General features: G+C 35.2%; 1 protein-coding gene across 1 annotated transcript in view; it reads right to left on the reverse strand.

Annotated features, from left to right (window-relative positions):
* Nucleotides 1-568: 568 nt before the first annotated feature.
* LOC125668902 (fibrillin-1-like) overlaps nt 569-27,914 on the reverse strand; it is a 68,185-nt gene continuing 40,839 nt past the window's right edge. Inside the window, exons 19-37 of the mRNA XM_056162180.1 lie at nt 27,510-27,704; nt 27,294-27,365; nt 27,013-27,124; nt 26,505-26,627; nt 25,878-25,956; nt 17,670-17,766; nt 17,462-17,511; nt 15,654-15,762; nt 15,281-15,384; nt 15,078-15,180; nt 13,769-13,919; nt 12,667-12,736; nt 12,388-12,454; nt 10,084-10,169; nt 9,229-9,355; nt 5,379-5,420; nt 4,797-4,886; nt 3,128-3,191; nt 569-1,242 (exon numbers count right to left, since the gene is read on the reverse strand). Of these exons, the coding sequence (XP_056018155.1) occupies nt 956-1,242; nt 3,128-3,191; nt 4,797-4,886; nt 5,379-5,420; nt 9,229-9,355; nt 10,084-10,169; nt 12,388-12,454; nt 12,667-12,736; nt 13,769-13,919; nt 15,078-15,180; nt 15,281-15,384; nt 15,654-15,762; nt 17,462-17,511; nt 17,670-17,766; nt 25,878-25,956; nt 26,505-26,627; nt 27,013-27,124; nt 27,294-27,365; nt 27,510-27,704 (2,028 nt within the window). The 3' untranslated portion in view covers nt 569-955. The remainder of the gene's footprint in view (nt 1,243-3,127; nt 3,192-4,796; nt 4,887-5,378; nt 5,421-9,228; nt 9,356-10,083; nt 10,170-12,387; nt 12,455-12,666; nt 12,737-13,768; nt 13,920-15,077; nt 15,181-15,280; nt 15,385-15,653; nt 15,763-17,461; nt 17,512-17,669; nt 17,767-25,877; nt 25,957-26,504; nt 26,628-27,012; nt 27,125-27,293; nt 27,366-27,509; nt 27,705-27,914) is intronic.

Raw genomic sequence — 27,914 nt, forward strand, 5'->3', positions numbered from 1 at the left:
AATAATGTTCTAGGTCTGCCTCTGGATGCTATGTTTAACATGGTCAGGTTCTGCACATACAAAACGACAAGAGATACCAGTATACATCTACAAACAAAAAGTGGCCCATTCTACATAGACACTAGAACCATTAGCACAGTATGATAATCAGACCCATTCTACATAGACACTAGAACCATTAGCATCTGATGATCAGACCCATTCTACATAGACACTAGAACCATTAGCACAGTCTGATGATCAGACCCATTCTACATAGACACTAGAACCATTAGCATCTGATGATCAGACCCATTCTACATAGACACTAGAACCATTAGCACAGTCTGATGATCAGACCCATTCTACATAGACATTAGAACCATTAGCACAGTCTGATGATCAGACCCATTCTACATAGACACTAGAACCATTAGCACAGTCTGATAATCAGACCCATTCAAAGTTCTTGCAGTCAAAGACCATGTAGTGTACTCAATGTTCCAACGAGCTCTGTCTAAAGACATATACACGCTGACCCAAGTGAGTCTGAGTATAAACAAAAATAAAACATAAAAGGGTATACTAGTACAGTGTATATACATTTCATTGATTAAAGAGTTAAACTGCTGCATACATTAATGAAAGACATTTTACATGAAAAGTAAATAAATCATTTCATGCAACAAATCAGTTATCTGAGAGTTTGAAATGAATGGATATCGTCCTGAATCAGTGGGCCCAGTGTTGGTATTGCTGAAGGATTTAGTTGTGATTCTAAAGCCCTCAATGGAACATCCCATTACTACTCAAGCTCAATGTGCAGATTAGACGGTCATGCTGTTTAATCACTTGAGACTGTTGACAGGAACCATATTTAGTGGTTTTCAACATTTCCATCATTCTCAAGTCCAAGAAATACCCTTTTTGGCCTCAAATGCAGTCAAGAAATACATTTCATATACTCCGTGGGAGGCTACTTAAACGGTGAAGAAAATGGCGATTTGGAAGACTTGATGCTTCCTATAGGGGAGGGATTAAACGCTATGGAACGTTTCTGTTCATCTGCCCACTGGACAAATAGGAGGTCACTTTTGACACTTCCTGTTGGGCTGTTATGTCTTTTTTGGCGGAGATCTGGACTGACGGATAGCTTTAAACTCTTCTCATCCATGGCTGCCATTTTTTTATCTGTGTCCTGATCGTTGGTGTAGGCCTTATTTGAATAGTGATGCCCATTCTTTTGGTTTCCATTGCTGTAGTCTACAAAAGATATCAATATTTTCATAACAGTATCCAGTGTACAAGTGTTTTTCACAATTTGAATGATGACAGTGAAATAGATATTGCTTATTCTCCATTCATCGTGCGGTTTTATCCAAGTATAAGAGAAACCTCATGACAAATTCATAAAAATTGAATTTTTCTCCTCTACTCATTTATCTCCCCTTTTTTATTCAGTGTCGGCGACATTTGCCTGGTGACCTACATCATTCCTGATAACTCTGAACAGTTTTATGAATGTGTCTACCAGGAACCTTTTCAAGATATTGTATCAAATGTCTTATTTGTGTGTATTATCTATAAGCTATTGAGTGAATATTAGAAAATAATTACATATCCAATGTGTTTACCTTTGATATCTTTAACAATCGAAATCATGATAACCATTTCCTCCTGAATGTGAACAACATTGTACATGTAATCTTGATAAATCTAGTGCAACTATTTTAATGACTGGAAATTCCAACAAATATAAAAGTAAAATGTAAATATAAAAAACAATTTTCTTGTTTGAAAATACATGAGGGTATGAACAGCAATGCTTCATACAAAACATATTTTTCATGAATCATGTAAGTATGTTAGCATGAAGCATTGCAGTTCATGCCCTCATGTATTATCAAAAGTCCAGTTTTTTTCAAAAGATATTCATTTCTTAAAAATGCTCGCCCATGCAGGGTTGTTGCATGGTAAACCAGGCAATGCTTGTAAGGTCCGTTTCTGTGTAACATCCATACCCTTTTTATTACACATCCAAGGGTGAGCAAGTTTCCCAATATCCAGTTAATAACCTTTTTATTACACATCCAAGGGTAAGCATGTTTCCCAACATCCAGTTAATAACCTTTTTATTACACATCCAAGGGTGAGTATGTTTCCCAACATCCAATTAATAACCTTTTTATTACACATCCAAGAGTGAGCATGTTTCCCAATATCCAGTTAATAACCTTTTTATTACACATCCAAGGGTGAGCATGTTTCCCAATATCCAGTTAATAACCTTTTTATTACACATCCAAGGGTGAGCATGTTTCCCAATATCCAGTTAATAACCTTTTTATTACACATCCAAGGGTGAGCAAGTTTCCCAACATCCAGTTAATAACCTTTTTATTACACATCCAAGGGTGAGCATGTTTCCCAACATCCAGTTAATAACCTTTTTATTACACATCCAAGAGTGAGCATGTTTCCCAACATCCAGTTAATAACCTTTTTATTACATATCCAAAAGTTAGTATGTTTCTCAATATCCAGTTAATAACCTTTTTATTTTCTCTGCACTACTTATGCCAGAAAAGCATATTCTGGGTGGAAGACATAGTGTTTATGTCCATTATTATTTGTAAAGAGATGTGATGTCACAGAGATGTGATGTCACAAAGAGGTGTGATATCACATCAAGTTATGTAAAGAGGTATGATGTCACATCATTTGAGTTATATAAAGAGATGTGATGTCACATCATCCAGTTATGTAAAGAGGTGTGACACCAATGACAACATAAGCTCTTGTTTGTTATAGTACTGAAGTATGTAAACACCCAAAACAACATTAGCTCTTGTTTGATTTAGTTGTAAAGCTTGTAAACACCCAAAACAACATTAACTCTTGTTTGATTTAGTTGTAAAGCTTGTAAACACCCAAAACAACATTAACTCTTGTTTGATTTAGTTGTAAAGCTTGTAAACACCCAAGACAACATTAGCTCTTGTTTGATTTAGTTGTAAAGCTTGTAAACACCTAAAACAACATTAGCTCTTGAACACCCAAAACAACAGTAGCTCTTGTTTGGTTTAGTACTAAAGCTTTAATTGTAAAGAAAACACTCACAACAAGCTCTTGTAATATTTGTACTTACCTGAGCTAGAATTTGATAGTTGTGAAGACCTTGTGCCATTTGACAATGGGTTTGCAGTAGAAAACTAAAGAAAAAAATGTAATTAAGGTACACAGGTAGAAAATGTGTCATAAACATATCATGACCTAGCTCTTGATGATATGAATGTCGGTCAGGTAACTTTCTGAAGATTGATTGATTGTAATTTTGTTTAACATCCCTCTCAAGAATCCTCCACTCATATGGAGACGTCAACATTGCCAGTGAAGGGCTGCAAAATCTAGGTCTATGCTCGGCACTTATGGCCATTGAGCATCTTTACCGACTGCCACACCTGCTGCAACATGGGACCTTGGATTTTGCAGTTCCATCTGAAGGAACGTTCCATTTAGTTTAGTCACCTCTTACGACAAGCAAGGGGTACTGAGGACCTATGCTAACCTGGATTCCCATGGGAAATCTTTTGGAAGAAAAATCTTGAAACAATTAATGTTTCCCTTCCAACCAGACTCCATGAATGTTCAATAAATTATGTGAAATGTAAGTCAATATATGCATGGTACATCAGAAAAATGATCATTAATCTCATGAGCTTCAATTGCTGATAAAACAAAAAGCCTTTGCTGTTAACTTTCTGGTTACAAGTATAGCTTGCATACATGCAGCTTTGTGGTCAAATAAATCAGTCAATAGATTCTACTATTTGAGTTTCAGAAGTTCAGTAGCACTGTATCTCCATCAAAAAGGAAACCCCAAGAATAATTCATCTCGACAATTTAATAAACAGACTAAAGAGAATTTTAAAATCATGTTTTTCCACATTCCTGAGTATATGTTGCTGAGTAGACAATGAACCAAACTAAAATAATAATTAGCCTAATCAATAATAAACATGCATATTGTAATTACATTAACCTCCTGACAAGGATCACGATATGAATGATTTTATCTGTCTGATGCAGTGTTTGAGTGACTTTAGAACATTCGTCTCTTCACAGTCAACATCAGAGGCCTGCCTGCTTATAAACTACAGATACTGTGGCTATGTTTAGAACAACAACTAATATTTATATACATGTTTCATGAGCTCGGTTAAATTCGATTTCTCCTATCACAAACAAAGAGTCTTCAAATTATACCTGCCATATTATTTGCAAAAAGTCCCGATGAAATTTTTACGTTTCCTCTTTTATGTGGGACGCTCCCTCTCTCACTCAGTAATTGCCTGACATCTGCTGTTTATTTGGGGTACTAGAAGATATTTGTGATAAACAGTCTGCATCTTAAGACCCAGGAGTCCATTTTCGAAAAAGATCTTACGATTAAGACCAGTATTCTATTACATCTAGCATGTTTCCATTTCTTTGTTGAATTTGTGAAAATATGATTTTATGTTCTTAATATCATCTGTAAATTAAACCATAGATGCTAAATCAAATTTGCTTGCATATGACTGCACTTGCATGGTAATTTTAAACTTAGCTTTCATCAGGTATTGATCCACAGCTGTATAACATTTTGAGATTTCAATGACATGTTTAGCTCTTTTTCTTTAGGTATGCCATGAATTTACACGTTTAAAGAAATGCAGCATTGAATGAATTGTAAGAAGTGCTCTGAATTTGGTCTCATTAAATCGTAAGACTTTTTGTAAATTGGGTCGATCTTGCCATCTTCGAATTCTGCATACCTTATTGCTGGTTTCACTTTTATGTCTGTTCTTGGATGATTCATCTCGTCTCCGAAGACAATGACATTTTCTTCTTATTACATCCGAAATCTAAGAATATAATTTTTTTTACATCCGAAATCTAAGAATATATGACTTTTTTTACATCCGAAATCTAAGAATATATGATTTTTTTTTTTACATCTGAAATCTAACAAATGACTTTTTTTTACATACGAAATCTAAGAACAAATGATTTTTTTACATCCAAATTCTAAAAACAAATGATTTTTTTTAAAAAACCTTATTAAAATCAATGGACAAATAAATTGCCAACTGAAAGCTTACAATACATGTATATAGGTGATATCTGATCAGAAATATTAAAGAATTTAAAAGATATGAATTCTGCACTTGTGAATATTGGATGAAACATGAAAACAAGAAAAAGGGCCTGTTTTATAAAGAGCTTAAGATATCTAAAGTTTACTATGTAAAGTATTTATAAAATTTTCATTCAGCAGGTACATTTCAGTTATTCAATCTTATTTGTTTATGTGAAAACAGACCCCAAGTCTCTGTCAAAATTTCTGCCACACTTACGGATCTGTTCAGCACACAGTGGAACACAAATACAAAGAAACCCTGTCAATAAAACAAATCGCATGAGACAAAGGCCAGTCCCACAAAGCTAACACAGTAACAGGATTTATAAATCCAACATTAAAGGGAAAGGCAACCCAAAATATATTTTTACATGATAAATGATAGGATTAATCATATGATAAAGATATGTCATACAATTCTGTTGGTATATGGCCTAGATAAGCTTCAGTACTAATTTGAAAACGTCAAAAATTGAAATTCCCGCGGTTTATAGAGGCTGCCATGATGTATAACTCTTTTGTATTCAAGACCACAAAAATCAATAATTTTGACGTCACACTGTCTGTTCCGGTTTTGACGAGATTCTAAGATCATCAACAGGAATTAACACAACACCCTCCTCCGAATAAGCTACATGAGTTGATTTAATTATTTTTTTCTTGAAAATATTTCTAATGCATATCAATGTCTTACACACCCATAAAGTCCAACATAATTCAAAATAAGCCCTTTAAAAAAAACCCTCACTGATTATTGTAACAGAACTTATAATAACCAGTGAGGGTATTTTTTTAAAAAAGGGCTTATTTTGAATTACATGTATTTTGGACTTTATGGGTAATGCAAGACGTTGTTGACATGCATTAGAAATATTTTCAACAACAAAAATTAATTAAATCAACTCATGTAGCTTATTCGGGGGAGGGGGGGGGGGGTCCTGAACCCAAGCACCTGTGAGATCATCAAAGATGTGTATGTGGTAGATCTTACGAATAAATAGGTTGATGCCTTCCTGGCAAGCAGTTAATTACACTAATGCGAAGGGGAGATATGAAAAAAGGTTGTTGTTTTTCTCGAAATTCCTGACTCAACCAAGTCATTTGAAAAGAAATGACTACGTAAACTGTGGATCCATCATTTGCAAAATGACAAGTTGAGGTTCAAGACATTTGTATGAAGAACGTTTACCGTCTGCCTTGTCTGCAACTCGACTGAACATCTTCTTTTCTCAATTTCTTCTTGCGAAAGAACGGGCTCAAATCTACACGGCTCCAAACTTAACTGTTCATGACTTGTCATGTTTACAGTACTGCTTCTGATGAAATAAACCGGAATAGACGGTGTGACGTCATAATTTAAACTTCAATGGCCACTCTCTTAGCGGCAGGTAATTTAAAACACATGATCATAGATTAATATTGATTTAATTGTTAAGCAAGGATTTTTGTTGTTAAAGACTGTCAATTACGATATCAGTAATATAATACACTTACTTTATTCATAAAAGCAACTATGTGGTTAGGGTTGCCTTTCCCTTTAACTCGATGTACAGTAACGAAATATCTGTTATACTATAAATCTGGAAAACTTTGTGCAGAATCATTTTTGCAAAATTGGGTCAAATTGTTATAGATTACTTTTTGTGTACTTAAGTTTTGCGAATTAGTTTTGTCACTAAAGGACAATAAACAATATTTTGTTTTCACACAAAAAATATTTTCATCAAATTTCATAGACCTACAAAATTATCAAACATTTATCTACAGCAAAAATAACCAGATTTATGGTATACCTTTACAAGCACTGCATTAACTACCTGTGTTATCCTTCCAACATCATCAAAATAACAATTTAAAAAATTAGACAACTTTTTAAACATCTACCACAGGCACATACAAAACAAAATGCCACTGGTTTGCAACAACAAATATTCGCAAGAAAGACCAGTGCTTGTAAATCTTGTGGACAATTCTCACTCACAAATATATTAAGTTGGTTAACAGTGCATGCTTTTCAAATTTGTTCAACATCACATATAATTGTATGTACCAATATATGATTATAATGCTTGGTGAAAATGATGAAATATTACAGAATATTGTATTCCCTATGCACATTTCAGAATTAAACGGTGTATTATTGGATACTGGAATTACGTTATCTTAGAATTTACAAAATTCTTGGAAAAAGTCTTTAGTTGGAACTAAATTAGAATATGGAAGGCGATGGATGCCAGGGTATAGAATTAATATTCATTTAACTGGCAGCCACCACTTAATTTATCTGGCAGCTGCCACTTATTACCTGGAAGCCGCCACTTAATTTATGTGGCGGCTGCCAGTTTAAGTTATTCAGCTACACCCTCTCTTTCTCAATCTATCAAAATAAAAGGGGTGCAATCCCTGTAATATCCCTCTCTAATACTTAGTAATATGTGTGTGATATACAGTTATATATGAGCATTATGTTTGTTGATTGTGCTGTTAATTTACAAAGTTATATAAATGTTCATGATATCAAATGTCGACACATCTGCGCACGAGAAAATCTTCATGTGTACTTAGTATACCAACATACAATGTATCAGGCACGTTGAACCAGGGGGCTGACCCTCCATTTTTTTGACAATGTTCATTTCCCGTTATTTTCACTTGCAAACCAAGTTATTTTCACAAGTAAAATAAAATTAATTGGCGGATTTGCCTCCATCCCACTCTTTTGCTGGTAGTTATGAATGGTAGAAATGTAATGATGAATGAACTGATGAATTGAATGATGAACGGAGCCCCCTCCCTCCAATTTAGGAGTATGAAGTTTGAGCAAAAGAGAAATTTTTAGGTTTCTTGTCTGCTTGACAATTTCTCCTCCGACTGTCCCAAGACTTTGAAAAATGATGCTCATACCTGTCTGCGTACTATTCTAAATCTTTAAAAAATAATCACTCAGCAGTATGAATTAAATTTTTTTAAATTGGCAGCCATAATGCATAAATTAAGTGATAGCCGCCAGATAAATTAAGCGGCGGCCACCAGTTTATCTACATGGAGGCCACCAGATAAAAAGTGGTGGCCACCAGTTAAATTAAGTGGGGGCTGCCACATAAATTAAGTGGTGGTTGCCAGTTAAATTAATATTAATTCTATACCCTGGCACCTATCAACCTCCGTATAATAATGATAATGACAACAATTATGTCAATTTATATTAGTCAAAACATTTAATGTGATCATTAATTATAGTTGTGATGAATGACTTTTTCTGACAGCTATGTAAATTTCAAAAATTAAAGTAATTCTAGAATCGAATAATACACCCTTGTAAACTTGATGATAGATTTATTATATTGCAGCATGTAAATGATATATTACATGTATATTGTATCTGGATTCTGAAGTTTGTCATGTAGTCAACTGAATACCAGTCCAACATAACAAAATGACATTTTTATAATCATTTATTACAGCACATTTTTCATATCCGACTAAAAATCCATCCCAAACTATTAATTGAATTAATTATTAATGATCGTGAAATGCTCACAATGATGTTGGTTTGTTGAAATATTAAATGGTCATTAGTGTCATTCATTTTAAACTGTTGTCACAAAAATATCACATTCATAAAGTTTTTGTATTAAGCCAGTTTCAGCTATCTGTCTTACACAATATAAAAATTCAAATTGTGACGCTTCACTGAAAACAGTGGCCTGTAAATACATATACTGGTATCGGTCTGAGCTATCTGTTACACAATAAAAAAATTCAAATTGTGACACTTGACTGAAAATAACGGCCTGTAAACACTGAGCAATCTGTTCTATTGTACGTCTTTTACAAAAACTGCTCATGTAAAACTACAAACAAAAACAAAAATGATATCATACATAGATAAGATCAACCACAGAGTGACTGCTCCAATCTCAAAATTCAAATGAAATGATCATATATCTTGACCATTTTCAAATATCAAAATTTGAATTCAATTCATTTTTTAAACTGAACCGAGTCAGCAGCCGATGGACCGGTTATAAATGGTTATAGTCTTAGAACAAAAGAATCCCGCCTACCTGGAGAGAGTTGAATATAGTAAATAAGTACTGGAAGAAAATGGTGCTTGAGTTCACAGACAGAACTCCAAAGATCCAGGAGATCCCTAGGATAGGTGTTAGGACTGCCACGCTGCGGACACCCGCCCTGAAAAACACCGAATATATGTCTCCACAACGTCAATCTGACATGCATAAAGATTAACAGGCATCATGGGGAAAAAACTCGTACCCTTATTTATTTCAAAGAATAAACAAATACAGGCATCAAGATGGAAATAAAACTGTTACCTATTTCATAAAATTATCAAATACATGTAAATCATTCTGGGCTCACAGTATTAGTTTGTAAGAAAATATGCAGTTGCATCATATTTTTAGGGCAAATGTGTTTTTGATACCGTATAGCAGGAAATTAACTTTCGGAGTTAATTTTCGCTATATTTGCTGAAACAAAATTTCCGCGAATTTAACATTCAGTGAATTAATCTTTCATATTTATCATGAACTTGTAAATTTTATTTTTCATCTATCTTTTGGATAATCACTCTTTTATGATTTATGTATATGAACTTTGTATTCTTTGTATGCCCTCTGGGCCCTAAATTGGAAATAAATTACTTACTTACTTACTTACTATTGATAAGATATATACATTGAAGGATATCAAGATTTGTTTATCCGCGAATTAAACCAACTGCGATTTGTTGCTAAATGAAAAATTCACGATTTTTTTCCGACAGCGATATCAACCTGCTATACAGTATAAAGTTAGCTAGGTACAGATTTCTCGAGATGGACTGATTGAAATGACAGAGTTATAGGTACAGATTTCTCGAGATGGACTGATTGAAGTGAGTTGTGATTGTATATTACCTGATTTTGTCCTGCTGAGATTTGCTCATGACGGCTCGAGTGGAAAACAACGCTCTCAGGACTATGGCAGTGATTATCAAATTTACCTGCAAAGGGAATGTCAAGGTCACAGTCAATGTTTTAGGGGGATACGAAATCAGTTTAATCTGATTAAGGAGTATAATCAGCAATTAAGGAAAATTACATCATCAAATTCTGAATCTGTGAGGGAATTTATCAGTATAATCAGAGGGAGTCCACAAAGTTATTGAATTATAGAATGTACAGGGTAACTCATCCTGAATTTCACAAGATTTCTTGAGCAAGACGGAGATAAAGGACAACTGAGTCAATATGTTTTCAAAAGGCAGGCATCTGTCTAGTACAAAACTAGTATGACAGGAATTGCATGTGACTTAAGTGCAACGTACGTGTACCTAATTCTGTGTACTAAAAAAGTACATTTACGGAATAATAAAAAAAAAACCTATTTTATAATTACAAAGGACAAAAGAGAATTGCAGCTGATAGGAAACATTAGAAGGGGTCCCAGAGGGAGGTGTTCGGCCTGAGTGTCCCCGGGGTCCACTCAGAGAAGCAATACATGAATACAGATCTCTGTTTGGCTTAGTTAATACCAGGATAAACCATCATTAGTCATTTGGAGAATAATACATTTTAAAGATTAACTAGGATGATGATCTAATTTTTTGTGAACACCCACGAAATCTACCTGTTCAAAGACCAATCATATGCTGCCTGTCAGTCAAGCAAAACACGTTAGCATCCAATTTGATTGACATGATCAGGCAAGATGCTACCTGCTATACCTCCCTAGATGCATGCGTTTTATTCAATAACCCATCGCTGTCCCCAGTCCATTTCTGTGCTGGTAGCCACGTCCCTCTGAATCAAACAGCTGTGTTGAGAAGACTCATAAACCCTGCCAGACACAAGTATACTCTACAAAGCTGGCTTCCTTTTCATGTGATCAATTTAGCTTAGCTTCTCTACATGTTCACTGGTTTGTCCACCAACTCTGACATCTGACCTCCAAGTAGCTAGATTACAAGAGCACACCACTACTCCAATTGTGTGTGTGTGTGAGGGGGCGGTGGTGCAAAGTGGCCAGAAAAAATATTGCTTGTGTATGATTTTTATAAAAGAATTCTTTTGAATTTAAGTAATGACATAAATGTAGAGTTTTGTTAATAAAAATGATAAAACATATCAGTGTAATGACATGTGGATACATATCTCAAAATGTAAAAATGATCTCAGTAAATATACATGCACAGTACTACATGTAACTATGCTGAGTAACAAAATAATGAATACATACATCACATATAATAATGGAGTCATTTGATATCACTTACAGGTAACTGATAAAACTCTCCAATATTATGTTCCAGCATGACTATTATGTACATAATCTTATAACAGTACATTTGTAGGTGAACCATTGTACACGGGAGTTGATACAGGTACGTATATGTGGTTTCTATCACGATAATGATTAAGGGCATGTTTACAGGTCAGCAGCATTGAATGAAAACAAGAGATGTTTGTAAAACATATATGCCCCCATGGTGCAAAATTGAAAAGGGTTCCTCCTTATACTGTATCAGTGTACCAAGTGTGGTGTCAATCAAGCAAATAATTCTTAAAATATAAGAGACAATATATTACTATGTCCAGTTTAACCCTTGACCACGTGACCTCAAAATCAATAGGGGTAATCTTCTCCTGAAGATGCACTAGTGTACCAAGTTTGATGTCTGTCAAGCAAAGGGTTCTCTAGACATTGAGTGGTCAGTATATTCCTATGTCTAGTTTGACCCTTGACCTTTGACCATGTGACCTTGAAATCAATAAGGGTCATCTACTCCTTGGATGTACCAGTGTACCAAGTTTGATGCCTGTCAAGCAAAGGGTTCTCAAGATATTGAGTGGACAGCATATTCCTATGTTCAGAGTAGATTGACCCTTGACCTTTAACTATGTGACCTGAAAAATAATAGGGTCGCAGACAACATGTTGTCTACCGACTGACATACCGACAGGTGCAAAGCAATATGCCCCTCTTCTTTGAAGGGGGGCATAAAAAAAATACAATAGCCACAAGAATGAGTTGGTATATAAAGGGGATGAGGCAAATAAGATGCAGTCACACATGACTGCATAAAGAACAGACCCAAATTTTAAAGGAGCAGATGTAGGATTTTCTTTCTGGATCTGGTAAGGTTGTGTCTGGTAGGGACGTCTTTACTTAGAAATAAACTTGTGAATTCACTAGACATTGAATAATGTAAGGAGACTCACCACAATTATAGTGGAGGCTGGGATAACAAAGGCATAAATAACTCCCTGCTCAATGGTCAGCCAGCAACTAAAACAGAAACACAGGTCAGAAATCATCTCTAATCCACGTAAAATAGACATGTCTACATACTCCATCCACTGACAATGGGTCATTTTCTACTTGCTTATCAGTGGGATTTGAATTTTTTATCCTTCATTTACATAATAATAGACAACCAAAACTTGTTGAAAATATATCAGCTTAAGAAAGAACAATGCTTTGTTCCCATATCAACTTACAATTTGTTGTTTCCATATCCTTTTAGTCCTGTAGCTCCCATTGATATGGCAACAATCACCACCGGTATACCTATAACAACAGAATATCTAATTATAGAACTACAACAGAACATCTTAATATAGAGCTAAAACAGAACATCTGATTATAGAACTACAACGGGGAACATCTGATTATAGAACTACAACACAGAACGTCTAATTACAGAAATACAATGGGGAACATTTAATTATAGAACTACAACAGAACATCTAATTACAGAAATACAACAGAACATCTAATTACAGAACTACAACAGGGGAACATCTAATTATTGAACTACAACATAACATATACATGTAATTATAGAACTACAATAGGGGAACATCTAATTATATAGCTACAACAGAACATTTAATTATAGAACTACAATAGGGGAACATCTAATCATAGAATTACAATAGGGGAACATCTAATCATAGAACACAAATCCCACAGTCACCAGAATACCTACAACAGAACATCTGATTATAGAACTACAACAGAACATCTAATTATAGAACTACAACAGGGGAACATCTAATTATAGAACTACAACAGGGGAACATCTGATTATAGAACTACAATAGGGGAGCATCTTAATATAGAGCTACAACAGAAAATCTAATCATAGAACTACAACAGGGGAACATCTAATTATAGAACACAAATCCCGCAGTCACCAGAATACATACAACAGAACATCTAATTATAGAACTACAACAACAGAATTTCTAATTATAGACCTACAACAGAACATATAATTATAGAACTACAACAGGGGAACATCTGATTATAGAACTACAATAGGGGAACATCTTAATATAGAGCTACAACAGAAAATCTAATCATAGAACTACAACAGGGGAACATTTAATTATAGAACACAAATCCCACAGTCACCAGAATACCTACAACAGAACATCTGATTATAGAACTACAACAGAACATCTAATTATAGAACTACAAAAGAACATCTAATCATAGCTAAAACACAAGATAATGTCCTATTATATAACAAGAACTAAATTTCATAATCTCTCTAAATATCTCAAAAGTCTACATTAGCAGAATAATAGAGCTCACCCCAAGCCAATGGCAGAAGGACCTTGACCTTGGAATTGGTCCAGAAGACCATGATCACAGACACGGCTATGGTGATGCCCTCTGCCAACATCAGGAAGAAGGCTACCAGGAAAAAGTACTGGAGGAGAACAGCAATGGTTGTACACAGGATCTGTAAAACGAGGGAACCATACTTTAGATTTCAGTGGTCATTATTCTATTACTAAATCAACCTGTAAGATCACCCCCCCCCCCCCCCAGGCCCATAGCACTGGAGCTCAAGTTTGATCTAAGTCTCATTTATCACTGTAATTTTTCATTATAATTCAACTTGAATAGTAGTCTCAGATATCATTAATATAATTTCATTATAATTCAACTTAAATCTAAGTCTCAGATTTCATTATATATATTTTTATTATAACTCAAGTCTGATCTTAAGTCTCAAATATCATTATATACATGTAATTTCATCATAACTTATATTTGATATAAGTCTCATATATCATTATACATTTTTCTAAATCTTAGATATCACTTTATATCTTCATTATAACTTAATTTTTTAAGGAACTCATTCACTGCCTACAATGGTATCAGCAACCCACACACAAACATTCTAATTCATCATCAATTAAAGCCCTATAATTTACTGTCAATCTAATATCAATGAAGGTGCGAGATCAAAAGATCGATGTCGGATAAAAATCTAAATTCAAATAGTTAGGGGGTGGGGGAATAAAATATCCCGTAAGTTTCTGTCATCATACTTTGATTACACTTTAGTAGAAAAGGAAAAAAAGGACAAGCAACTGTTAAAATCCACAATAATATTACATTTTAATGAACATTCGATAGTTTTAATCTACACTTTCATTTGTGAATACACTGTAGAAAAGGTATACAGAGTGTTATTTATAATCGTATTTTTACTTGTTATTCGATTAGTTTCAACATTTATCATATTTAGTTTTTGAGGGGGGGGGGGGGGGGGGGGGGGGGGGGGGGGGGAGGAGGTCTTGGTGAAAACTATGTGAATTTATTTTTTTGTCAGACATTGAACTTTTGATCTTGCCCCTAAATTAAGCCCTAAAACTTAAAGTTACAAAGCTTTTGAGAATGACAGATGGATGGACAAAAAGAAGACAGAGAAAGGAATCCTTAAAAGTATAAAGGCACCATACAGGTAACACAGAAAGTGAGACTGAAATATGGTCTGAGTTTTATGGTGGCCTGCAGCTAGTATAGATGTGTCGTACTGATGACACAGAAAGTGAGAACGAGATCATCAGAGTTTTATGGTGGCCTGCATCCAGAAATAAATGCTGACCTGGTGCTGTGTTCGCTCCACACCCAGAAGAAATATAGTCAGAGCAATCGTCAAGGCGAGGCAAAGGTTCAGAAGGATCTTGGTTTTGTCAGATTTTACATGCCTTTTAAAAGATAAACAGTGAAAGTGAATTGAATTACTCCCATTAATCAAGCTTCATATTTCAAAGTAGAGTTAATACACAAGAGAAAATTGCAGCTGACCTCCAGAACATGAGGTGACAGACAGCGGTAGCTAAAAGTCCAGCGATGGAGATTGTGCAACCAACAATTGATATCAGACCGAGGACGTAATTCTCTGACTTGGACTGAAAGAAAAGGGGAAATTAATGCAATTACCATAACGAATCCTAGGATTTACTCATTCATCTTTTTGTAGAGAACCACATTGAGATGAAAGTTCATTAAGCGAGGCAGACACCGTGTCAGTACTGCTGATGTCTGACAGCTATAATTAATACGGAATTAATAAAATGTCGTGCTGGATATTTATGTTGCGATATTGTTCTTAATTTCTAGAGATTCAAAATATCAACCTCCACATAATTAACATCATATTGCTAAGAATAATTCTTACAGCTTCCACGGAACTCATCAAAACAGCAAAGTTGGTCATGTGATTACAGTGACATGTGACCTGGGTAGCGTTCTTGAATACTGTATAACAGCCTCTGTCTGACCAGGAGCTGCAAGATGATGACCTAATTAGCTCACCAGTAAATATATGAAACAGGAACTATAGGACAATGACCTAATTAGCTCAACAGTAAATATAAAACAGGAGCTACAAGACAATGACCTAATTAGCTCACCAGTAAGACAATGACCTAATTAGCTCACCAGTAAGACAATGACCTAATTAGCTCACCAGTAAATATATAACAGGAGCTACAGGACAATGACTTAATTCGCTCACCAGTAAATATAAAACAGGAGCTACATGACAATGACCTAATTAGCTCACCAGTAAGACAATGACCTAATTAGCTCATCTATAAATATAAATCAGGAGCTACGTCCTGTATGCTCCTATTAATGACCTAATTAGCTCACCAGTAAATATAAAACAGTAACTACAGGACAATGTACTAATTAGCTCACCAGTAAGACAATGACCTAATTAGCTCGACAGTGAGACAATGACCTAATTAGCTCACCAGTAAATATAAAACAGGAGCTACAAGACAATGACCTAATTAGCTCACCAGTAAAACAATGACCTAATTAGCTCACCAGTAAATATAAAATAGGAACTACAGGACAATGACCTAATTAGCTCACCAGTAAATATAAAACAGGAGCTACAAGACAATGACTTAATTAGCTCACCAGTAAATATAAAACAGGAGCTACAAGACAATGACCTAATTAGCTCGACAGTGAGACAATGACCTAATTAGCTCACCAGTAAATATAAAACAGGAGCTACAAGACAATGACCTAATTAGCTCACCAGTAAAACAATGACCTAATTAGCTCACCAGTAAATATAAAATAGGAACTACAGGACAATGACCTAATTAGCTCACCAGTAAATATAAAACAGGAGCTACAAGACAATGACTTAATTAGCTCACCAGTAAATATAAAACAGGAGCTACAAGACAATGACCTAATTAGCTCACCAGTAAAACAATGACCTAATTAGCTCACCAGTAAATATAAAACAGGAACTACAGGACAATGACCTAATTAGCTCACCAGTAAATATAAAACAGGAGCTACAAGACAATGACTTAATTAGCTCACCAGTAAATATAAAACAGGAGCTACAAGACAATGACTCAATTAGTTCACCAGTAAGACAATGACCTAATTAGCTCACCAGTAAATATAAAACAGGAACTACAGGACAATGACCTAATTAGCTCACCAGTAAACCACAAACATAAACTGAAAGGCAATGGCCGTATTAGATCACCCATAAAAAAGAAACTACAAAACAATGGCCTTATTAGCTCACCAATAACACATAAACAAGAACTGCAAAACAATGGCCTTATTAGCTCAACATAATAAAACAGGAAATGTAAGGCAATAGCCTTATATATCACCCATAAAATGAAAAGGCCTTATTAATCAGTGAAACATAAAAGGAGCTGCTAAACATAAAGGCTCTGTTGATTTTATTTAATTCTTGATAATATCTATTCATGAAAAACACCAATAAAATTTAATTGCAATTAGCTTGTGAGCAAAACAAAGTTCTCGATCAGATAACATTTTTAAAATTCAAATTGGCATCTACAAGTATACATATGTAATTGAAATAAAGGCAGGTATTTCATAATTGGATACAATTGTATCAATCAAATATACAGTATGGTCTTTGTATATATTGAATAAAAGTTTTGAAAGTGGAATTTTCAGTCATCTTCAACCTACCTTTGATTAAAATCCCAATAGCTACATATCGCATTTTGATCTTCAATAACCTGAAATCATTAGATTTATCAATTGTTATACCATTGCTTGTACTCACCACTTGTACTTCAATACTGCATGTACAACATATATAGATATGTATAATGAATTTGTCTTAATTTGATGTACTTATATCAACAATGTTATTTGACTTGTCATGGAATTTTACCTTGTGTAGTAGAAATTCGAGTTTCAGGGGTGGATCCAAGTTTTCTGTTTCTCCATTGGCAAGAGAAAATGCAATAATGTCTGTATTAATTAAGTTGCTGAAAATATTCAAAATAAAATTTTAAGCACAATATTTCTATCTTTGTGAGAACAATATGTAATATGTGCAATTAATATAATATTTCCTCCAAATTGACCAACAAATTCCTGTGTAATTTTCTAAAAAATTTAAAGAAAATCAAAATCCTTGCTTCATGCACATCTTCAATACCCATACAAACACTGTTAAATAAGGTCCTTACTTGTTAGATGGACAAATCATGTACTCTTTGTGTAATATTTCCTAAAAACTAACTAAATTCAACAACGTTAATTTTCTCAGAATTTGAAGAATATCAAAATCCTTGCCACTCCGTAAAATAAAGTCCTCACTTGAAATCTGTGGGAGGAGTTGGACAGACATTAAATCATGTATTCTCTATATAATATTTCCTCAAAATGGACTATTTTAGTTCAGCAAGCTGTCATTTTCTCAAAACTTGAAAAAAAAATCTAAATCCTTGCCACATGCACATTTTCAGTACCAATACAAATACTCTGTAAAATGAGAAGTTCCTCATTTTAAAATTGTGGAAGGAAATATCCACACAAATTACGTACCCTACATATAATGGGGCAAAACTCATGCGAGAGGTAAAAAAAAAAAGTATCAAAATTGCAACATTATCTAGAGTGGCCCACAAAGAAGCTACACAGCAAGTTTCACCTTGATATGGAAAGAGAAATGAAAACAGAAATAGAAAACCCCAAACGGATGGGTGGACGTACAGACATCACTGAACCTTAATATGTTCCATCTAAAGACAGGCGTATAAAAATGCTCATTTAATCTAAAACTGTACATACATACGTTTCTAGAAATCTTATTTAGAACGTTCATGAGATATTCTCCTGAGATAATCATTGGAGATATTGTTAATATTGTGGATGGCTGTGATGATGTAAAGCTATGTAGCTACCTGCTGTGTCAGAAAAACAAACGAACTATTCCAGACTAATCGTGATGTTGCTTTTACTGATTTTGGAAATCTTAATGTAGTAATACATAACAGATTTCTATAATTTGCTAAAAAACCTGCTGACAATTACATAATGTCATTATAGTACATCATATTCAATTTACATGTCTATATGCTATTTCTTTTATACATAATCTTCAATATTCAATCAGAAAATGTAAGGTGTATAAATAGAAAAGGTGATATTAATTACAATTAATCTATACTATCAATTGATAATTAAAATACACATCATAGTTAAGGGAATCTGTTATTTCGGGATAAAAATTCTTATTTGCCCAAATCATGAATACAGTAATTGTTCAAAGAAAAACTCCTTTCCCAAAATATCTCCAGACCTGCATTTAAAATGACTTCTCCCTTCATAACAGCTAACTATGAGGTGGAGATAATCAATATTTTGGTTATTTGTTTGTGTGTTTGTCCGTATATTGTTGAGGACAGGGTTTATATACTACACTACTGAATGAACACTACATTCCAATGAAGATTTGAGCTCCTATTTCTAAGCTCAGTTCAGCAGGAGCAAGTCTAATAAGACTCTTTGTGGACTTTTTACCTGCAAAGATAAAATCTTACAAAGATCTCAGGTTATAAAGGTAAAATAAGCTCAACTTTGATCTAGTTTAATTGCCTCGAGAGCCTGGGTTCTTCTATATATGATCAAAGGTTAAAGGTTAGAGGACATGCAATATTCTGACATTCAGCTCATGACAAAATTCTGATTTAAACAGATTAGCTTTGAGAAGGCAGAGGATTTCACAATTTTGGTAGAGTGCTCAAGGCTCATATATGAATATGCAAAGATTTTTGTCTGTTAAAGTCTGTAATGAAGAATTTTTAAAAAAAAATGCATATTCTTTTCTGCCCGATGGACTTAAGACAATGAAATTCATGAATTTTGTTCTGCTTACTTAATTTACGGATGACAATACATATACTGAAAAAAATTGTCCTAGTAGTATCTTAATAGAAGTTGAAATTGTTCAAATGTTAGGCAACAACAAATGACAAGATAAAAAAAAATCCCTTAGAAGGGGGTGTGGTCATTCAACAGTAAGAGAAAAAACAATAGTATCCCCCCTCCCCCTTTTTAAAAAAAAAAAAAGAAAAAGATGCTTTGTGCCAAGTTGGTTAAAAATAGTCCAGTTGTATTGAAGCAAAATTTAGCATCTTTAAAACTGAACAGTGCCATATTATGTGTCTGAGATGGGAGTCTGATTTAATTCATGCAAAACTTCATCTCAATATGCAGTGCTTCATGGTACCTTGGGTACTCCAGACATCAGTGTAATTATGTGAGTGTTACTCCAGACATTAGTGTAATTGCGTGTGTTACTCCAGACATCAGTGTAGTTATGCGAGTGTTACTCCAGACATCAGTGTATTTGTGTGAGTGTTACTCCAGACATCAGTGTAGTTACGCGAGTGTTACTCCAGACATCAGTGTAATTATGTGAGTGTTACTCCAGACATTAGTGTAATTATGTGAGTGTTACTCCAGACATCAGTGTATTTGTGTGAGTGTTACTCCAGACATCAGTGTAATTATGTGAGTGTTACTCCAGACATCAGTGTAGTTACGCAAGTGTTACTCCAGACATCAGTGTAATTATGTGAGTGTTACTCCAGACATCAGTGTAATTATGTGAGTGTTACTCCAGACATCAGTGTATTTGTGTGAGTGTTACTCCAGACATCAGTGTAATTATGTGAGTGTTACTCCAGACATCAGAGTATTTGTGTGAGTGTTATTCCAGACATCAGTGTAATTATGTGAGTGTTACTCCAGACATCAGTGTAATTATGTGTGTGTCACTCCAGACATCAGTGTAATTATGTGAGTGTTACTCCAGACATTAGTGTAATTGTGTGTGTGTTACTCCAGACATCAGTGTAATTATGTGAGTATTACTCCAGACATCAGTGTAATTATGTGAGTGTTACTCCAGACATCAGTGTAATTATGTGTATGTTACTCCAGACATTAGGGTAATTGTGTGAGTGTTACTCCAGACATTAGTGTAATTATGTGTGTGTCACTCCAGACATCAGTGTAATTATGTGAGTGTTACTCCAGACATCAGTGTAATTATGTGAATGTTACTCCAGACATCAATGTAATTATGTGTGTGTTACTCCAGACATTAGTGTAATTGTGTGAGTGTTACTCCAGACATTAGTGTAATTATGTGTGTGTCACTCCAGACATCAGTGTAATTATGTGAGTGTTACTCCAGACATTAGTGTAATTATGTGTGTGTCACTCCAGACATCAGTGTAGTTACGCGAGTGTTACTCCAGACATTAGTGTAATTATGTGTGCATTTGCTGCATGTCTGATATACATGATGCTGCAGTCTATCAAACAAATTCTGATGATAATTTTGAAATATTTAGGGCAACGCTGTAGAATGGTACTGTATCTATTGTAACTTCTGATTCGTGATCAGTGCTCAGTTTTAGTACGATACTGTATCTATTGTAACCCCCGATTCGTGATCAGTGCCCAGTTTTAGTATGGTACTGTATCTATTGTAACCCCTGATTTGCGATTAGTGCCCAGTTTTGAATAGGCTTATTACCCATCCTCTTCATTTCCCATGATTCCTCAATTAAGTCCAACACAGGAAAATTTGCATAGAGTTATGTAGGGAGCGGTGATTTTTATTTCAGCTTTTGAACATCAATGGAAATTTACAAGTCCCTTGTGGTTTAGGAATTTCATATTTGTACTTATTAAGCCAAAAAACTATAAAGCCACCCATGCATCCATTTCTTTCCCTTTGTATCAAGTATATTCTTTAATGAGTTTAGTCCCTTTGTATCAAGTATACCCTTTAATGAGTTTAGTGCATGTATTACTTAGCCTTCCATATCAAAGGCAAATACTTGAAATTTATAACTTTGTTTTTGATGGCATTTTAAAAATATATATAACTGATGCAAATAATGACTGATCCCCCATGTATTTTTGTTGAAATACTTGATCCCTAAGGTGTCTCATTGACAGAGTGATGATTGGTATAAAACTTCCCTATAGACACCGTGTTAAGTTTTTTTCTTTTCACAAAATGACGAATGTGCCTTCATATTTCAACAAATGATCAGTCAATTCACACCAGCCAAATCATAAGCTCTTTATCATGTATCAATTATGGATGTCCAACATTTATATGCAATAAATTTGAAATAAACAGTTTGGGTCCCAATGTCGATTTTTCTAACTTCATTAGATTAAGTAGAAAAAAATTGTAACCAGACCTAAAAAAACATGTTCTTGTTAGTCAGCCCTATGGTCTCGGACAAAAGGGATTAATTACGGGAAGTGTGAGCAGCTAACGAGATGTGAGGCCAAAAGACAACCCATCAATCAAACGAACAGTTGTAGTTTACTACAACAACTTACAGCCTTTATTGTTTTTTCTTTTAATATTGGACCTCAAGGATTATATCAGCATTAATTATTTATAAACATTGTCATTGTGTCAAGTGTCAATTGTCCTCATAACGTTTAAAAAAAATAACAGAACATATTTACATTCACCGAACTGTGATAAATCCTTATCTTAAAATTTCATGAAGAATGTTTAAAATTGTATTAAAAAAGAAAGATAAAAAATATTTAAAAAAACAAACGAAGAGGCTCATGAGCCACAACACTTGCTGGAGAAGTGACATTTTTCTGTGTAAAGCCGTCAGCTCCCATTGTGACCCCGCCATTGCAGGTCATGGTGTCAAGAAACTTAAATCAACACCACACGAAGAGCAGCTTACGCACACTAATTCTACAAATTATACCCTTGTAGTTCTGAGATGAGATTTTTTTAAAAATTCTCCCATATATTCAAATGTATAGCCTTGGAACCTTATGTCAATGCATTGTAAGGTTGAAGGATGTATATTGATTCTGTGCATGGTGAATTGGACCTAGACACACTATGGGGAAATTTGTGTGCACCAAACACTGTTGGTAAAAAGATGGACAGACACATGGATGAAGAGATAGATGAATAGATGGATAGATAGACAGATGGATGGACACAGATGGATATACAGATAGATGGATGGATGGACAGATAGATCAACAGGTAGATGGATGAACAGCCAGACAGATGGATGGACAGATAGATGAATGGATGGACAGATAGACAGACAGACAGATGGATAGACAAATAAATGAATAGACAGACAGATGGATAGACAGATAGATGGATGGACTGATGGATCAACAGATAGATGGATAGACAGATAGAAAGATGAATGGACAGACAGATAGACAGACAAATAGATGGATAGACATAGATGGATGGACAGATAGATGGATGGACAGATAGACAGACACAGATGGATAAAAAGACAGATGGGCAGACAGACATGGTGTAACCAATAAAATCTTCCTGTGGGGCTGTAAATTTCATATCATTCCTTGACAGCCTCATTGAATTACATCAATCTTCATGAAACAAAATTGTTCATTTTTCAGCAATTAAAGTCCCATAACTCTGGCATGAAAAATCTTAAATCCCAAAGTCTAACATTTCACAGGAAGATATTTTAATAGAGTTATCACTGGATACATAAAACAATGACCGAGATTTTGAGGATTTTAGAAGTCCCTATAAACTCCACACAGACAAAGTAGAATTGAAAGAGGCATATATAGCCATGATATAAAGCCCTTAGGTAAAATTCTATTGCAAGTCAATTAAAGCATACTGTATGCATATCTTAGAAATAACACTCACAAAACTTGTAGACAGAAAAATGACTACAAAACAATTAAAAAGGGGGCTAATATCCAATTCACATTAATTTCGTTTGTCTGCACATCTCTCGTTTCATAACACAATAAATGTACATGTAATTCATAAAGAAAAAAAATAATCATGGCCAAGTTATTTTGGGACAAAATCATATTTCAATACATCATTACATCATGGCAAAAAATAACACAGGGTTACAAAGATCCAGCGGGGAGACCAGCTTATGACCCCCCCCCCCTAGCCTGGGGTATGACCCTTTACCCCCAGGTATGACCCCCACCCCCATCTGGTGACCTCATCCCCACAAGAATGATCCCCTGGGTGTGATCCCCTGAGATTATAAGTCAAGAATGCATATTTTTGTCTATGTTAACACTGTGTCACAATTTTGACTCAAGATAGAAAAAACTTGTTTTCAAATTGAACATCGATATGTGAAAAAGAAACACAAAAGAGAAATAACTTTATTCACAACGAAAGGACATGCACAAACAAAACCATTCACACTCTACACATGCGTAACTCACTCAAAATACATAACATATGACAATAAAACAATGTACTTTGCTTTAAGACACACAGTCTATTTCATAAAAACTCCAACAAGTATACATGTAAGTAGAATGTTCATTGATTCACAATACAATGCGCACATATGGTAAGGATACTTGCACATAATGTTTATGTCACCACTTGGTATCCGTAGTTGTCATATGCATGACGAAGCTTTCTCATCATGCCTCATCCAAGTATAATACGCTGGTGCATGTAGAAGTAGATTTTGGCATTGCTAGTAGTGCAGGAACACTCACATGCAGTACAAGCAGACAGAACTAGTAGTGCAGGAACACTCACAAGCAGACAGAACTAGTAGTGCAGGAACACTCGCATGCAGTACAAGCAGACAGAACTAGTATATGGGTTACATGAATCACCTCAATAAGTACACATCAGAGGTCACTGTTGTTCCACACGGAAAAAACAGCACCATCAACACCCAGAATAGCACCACCACACAGGACAGTTCTATGATTTCACATGGAATAAACGGCACCACCAACATACAGAATGGTATCACCACACAGGACAGTTCTATGACCACACAGGATTTCACATGGAATAAACGGCACCACCAACACCCAGAACGGTACCACCACACAGGACAGTTCTATGACCACACAGGATTTCACACGGAATAAACAGCACCACCAACAGACAGAATGGTATCACCACACAGGACAGTTCTATGACCACACAGGATTTCACACGGAATAAACAGCACCACCAACACACAGAACGGTACCACCACACAGGACAGTTCTATGACCACACAGGATTTCACACAGAATAAACGGCACCACCAACAGACAGAATGGTACCACCACACAGGACAGTTCTATGACCACACAGGATTTCACACGGAATAAACAGCACCACCAACACCCAGAATGGTATCACCACACAGGACAGTTCTATGACCGACCACATATCGTTTATATGACCACACAGCTCCACACAGACATAATTTAAGTGCTCTCTGTATGAAGGACATACCTTCACGACTTGTGCTGAACTGACACACCCCTATAGACCTCACTCTCGCCTAAATATAGTTACTCTCTCATACAGGTTATGGCGCACAATTCGGGACAAAATAAACGACTATGTACAAATTGTGACACATGCAGTGCTATACATGTAGTTGTATAATGATAAACGTTATTTCCCATACTGGCTGAAAAAAACCAGTCAGGTTGGCCAAAATATAGAATATGCAAAGTCTATAAGAAGATCTTTAAAGATTTTCCCTATATATATTCGCATGAAAAACTTTGATTCCCTATTGTGGCCCCAACCTACCCCCAGTGTCATGGTTTTAACGAACTTGAATCTGCAATATGTCCGGAAGTTTTCATGTAAATTTCAGTTCTTCTGGCCTAGTGGATCTTGAGAAGATTTTTAAATGACCCTACTCCATTTTTGCATTTATCTCTCCTTCGTTTGAACAAACTTGAAAGCCCTTCACTTTAGGGTGCTTTTTGCTAACTTTGGTTGAAATTGGCTCAGTGGTTCTGGAGAAGTCAAAAATGTGCAAAAAGTTTACAGACAGACGACAGACAGAAAAGCTCAGGTGAGGTAAAAAACTTAATATTTTCCTCCAGAGTCATTTATTTTGGTACTATTTCGATAGTGAGTCGTGTAACATATGTAAACATAAACAGGACTTGTGCCTTGTCTTGAAAATGAAAAGTTTAGATGTATTAAATACATCTTTATGTGGTCGTAGAGTTTAATACCAAAATATTTCCAAGATCAATACAATTAAGCTAAATTAAAGCAGAAATTGCTACATTTTGCACTGACCTGTTTTGTGAAGATTTCTTCGGGAACAGTGCAGACAGAGTTTTGTAGTAGGTAGCTGCATAGTCCACAGTATCATTCCCTACACAACAAAGTCATACAGGTACAAATTAATGTCTCCATAAATTAAGCAAAGTCATACAGGTACAAATTAATGTCTCCCTAAACAGCGAAGTTATGCAGTATATGTTTACATGGGGCGACACTGAATTTTGTGGTAAAATAAAAATTGCAAAACACATCTCACAAACAAATTCTGAATAAAAATATTATATGACACCATTATCTAAAATCTTCAATAAAGCAGTTTGACTATCATCTATTTAGAAGGAGATGGTTAAACTATTGATAAGTCTGTACTGACATATGCTGTAGATTCCTAAATATATGCAAGGAATTTACCATCACATAATTGCTCACAGGCATCACTTGCGAAATAAAATCACTCGCTTTTAATTTTCTGTTGCTAAAATACATGTAAGAACTATTGATTGACAGACGGCACGCGGATTCATGTTCACGTGATTTGACGTATACGAGTCGTTTTGCCATCTTAAGTACTCGCGTATAATATACAGTAATCCGTTAATCTGGTCCTCCAGTTGTAAGTACACTGGTCTCCAGTCTCACCTGATGTGAACTTCTTCAGCGTTCCCTCCCTCAGCTGAACAACGCTCTTGTAATCTGCACTGGGGTTGAGTTTGGACATTGGAAAAGTTATATCTTCTATCACAGACTTCTTATACTCAACAACTTTAATTCAGAGAAAAAACAGCGTAATAATTCATTGCTTGCCTGACTTGATTAAAAAGATAAAATGTTTTGCACCGATTGGTTGACCAACTGCATGCTGAGTCTTGCTTTTGCTGCAAAAGTTTGACAGAACTGTACATTTATATCATTCACCAGATTTATAACCACTTATTCAGATCATTGACAAAACCTCGGTAAAATATCAGTACTACTGTATGATATATAGAGTAAAAGATAACCAACCGTACTACCGTCCATGAGTTATCCCCCTTTCAAGAGAATACTCACGTAGCATGAGCTATAGAGACATAGAAAGCATGCCCTGACATGAAGTATAGAATACAGCTCAGAACGAAACACAGAAGACTAATGGGAGGGGAATCACCTATGTTCTGCTGAGACAGAGTTTTTGTCTCTCCCCGGGGCAGTCTCTTAGTAACGCTGTTTCCAAACTCATGCACTGCATTCATCAGCTGGGCAGCTTTGTTCAAACCCCTCTGTAAAACAAACAACTCTCCTTTATATAATCTTTCTTTAATGGAGAATATGAAATTAATCAAAATTAAAGTTTTTGTTACAGTACAAATTTTGATGTCATGACTAAAGAAAGACAACTCTTTGAGAGCACATTGAAAACATTCACAAAGCACTGCAACAATCACTTACCTTTTGCTGTAAATTTTCCCAGACAGGTTTGATGTCTTCTTTTAATACATTATTCACAGAAAACAAAAATTCCTTTCAAAAAAAAAAGAAAGAAAAATAAGATAAGGAAAACCATACAACAGTTCAAAGCATTCCGTTAAAAAATGGCACCGATGACAGTGATGTTTATAAAGAGTGAAATGAAGAATCGCGGCTTTGTTACTCCCTTTTTCTGACCTGTGTATCGGAGTCCGTCACCAAGTCCTCTCGTCCTGCTGAAATCGCAGCTACATTGGCGATGATGTTGACACTGGTTCCCAGGTCACCTGATGTGATGTTCTTGTCACTTGTAATCTGCGCCGTCTCAGCAGAGAAATCCTTCAGTACACCAGTGATGTTGTTCGTGTCGTAACCATCCCTCACCTGTGACACCTGTTGGGAGGTTAAATCACAGAGATCATCAGGTTCACAGAGGTCGTCAGGTTATTGTGAGGTTAAAAATCATGGAGTTTGTCAGCTTATTGTGAGGTTAAATCAGAGGTCATCAGCTTATTGTGAGGTTAAATCACAGAGGTCGTCAGGTTATTGTGAGGTTAAATCACAGAGGTCGTCAGCTTATTGTGAGGTTAAATCACAGAGGTT

Source organism: Ostrea edulis, chromosome 4, assembly GCF_947568905.1.
Source record: "Ostrea edulis chromosome 4, xbOstEdul1.1, whole genome shotgun sequence".
Classification (NCBI taxonomy): Eukaryota; Metazoa; Mollusca; class Bivalvia; order Ostreida; family Ostreidae; genus Ostrea; species Ostrea edulis.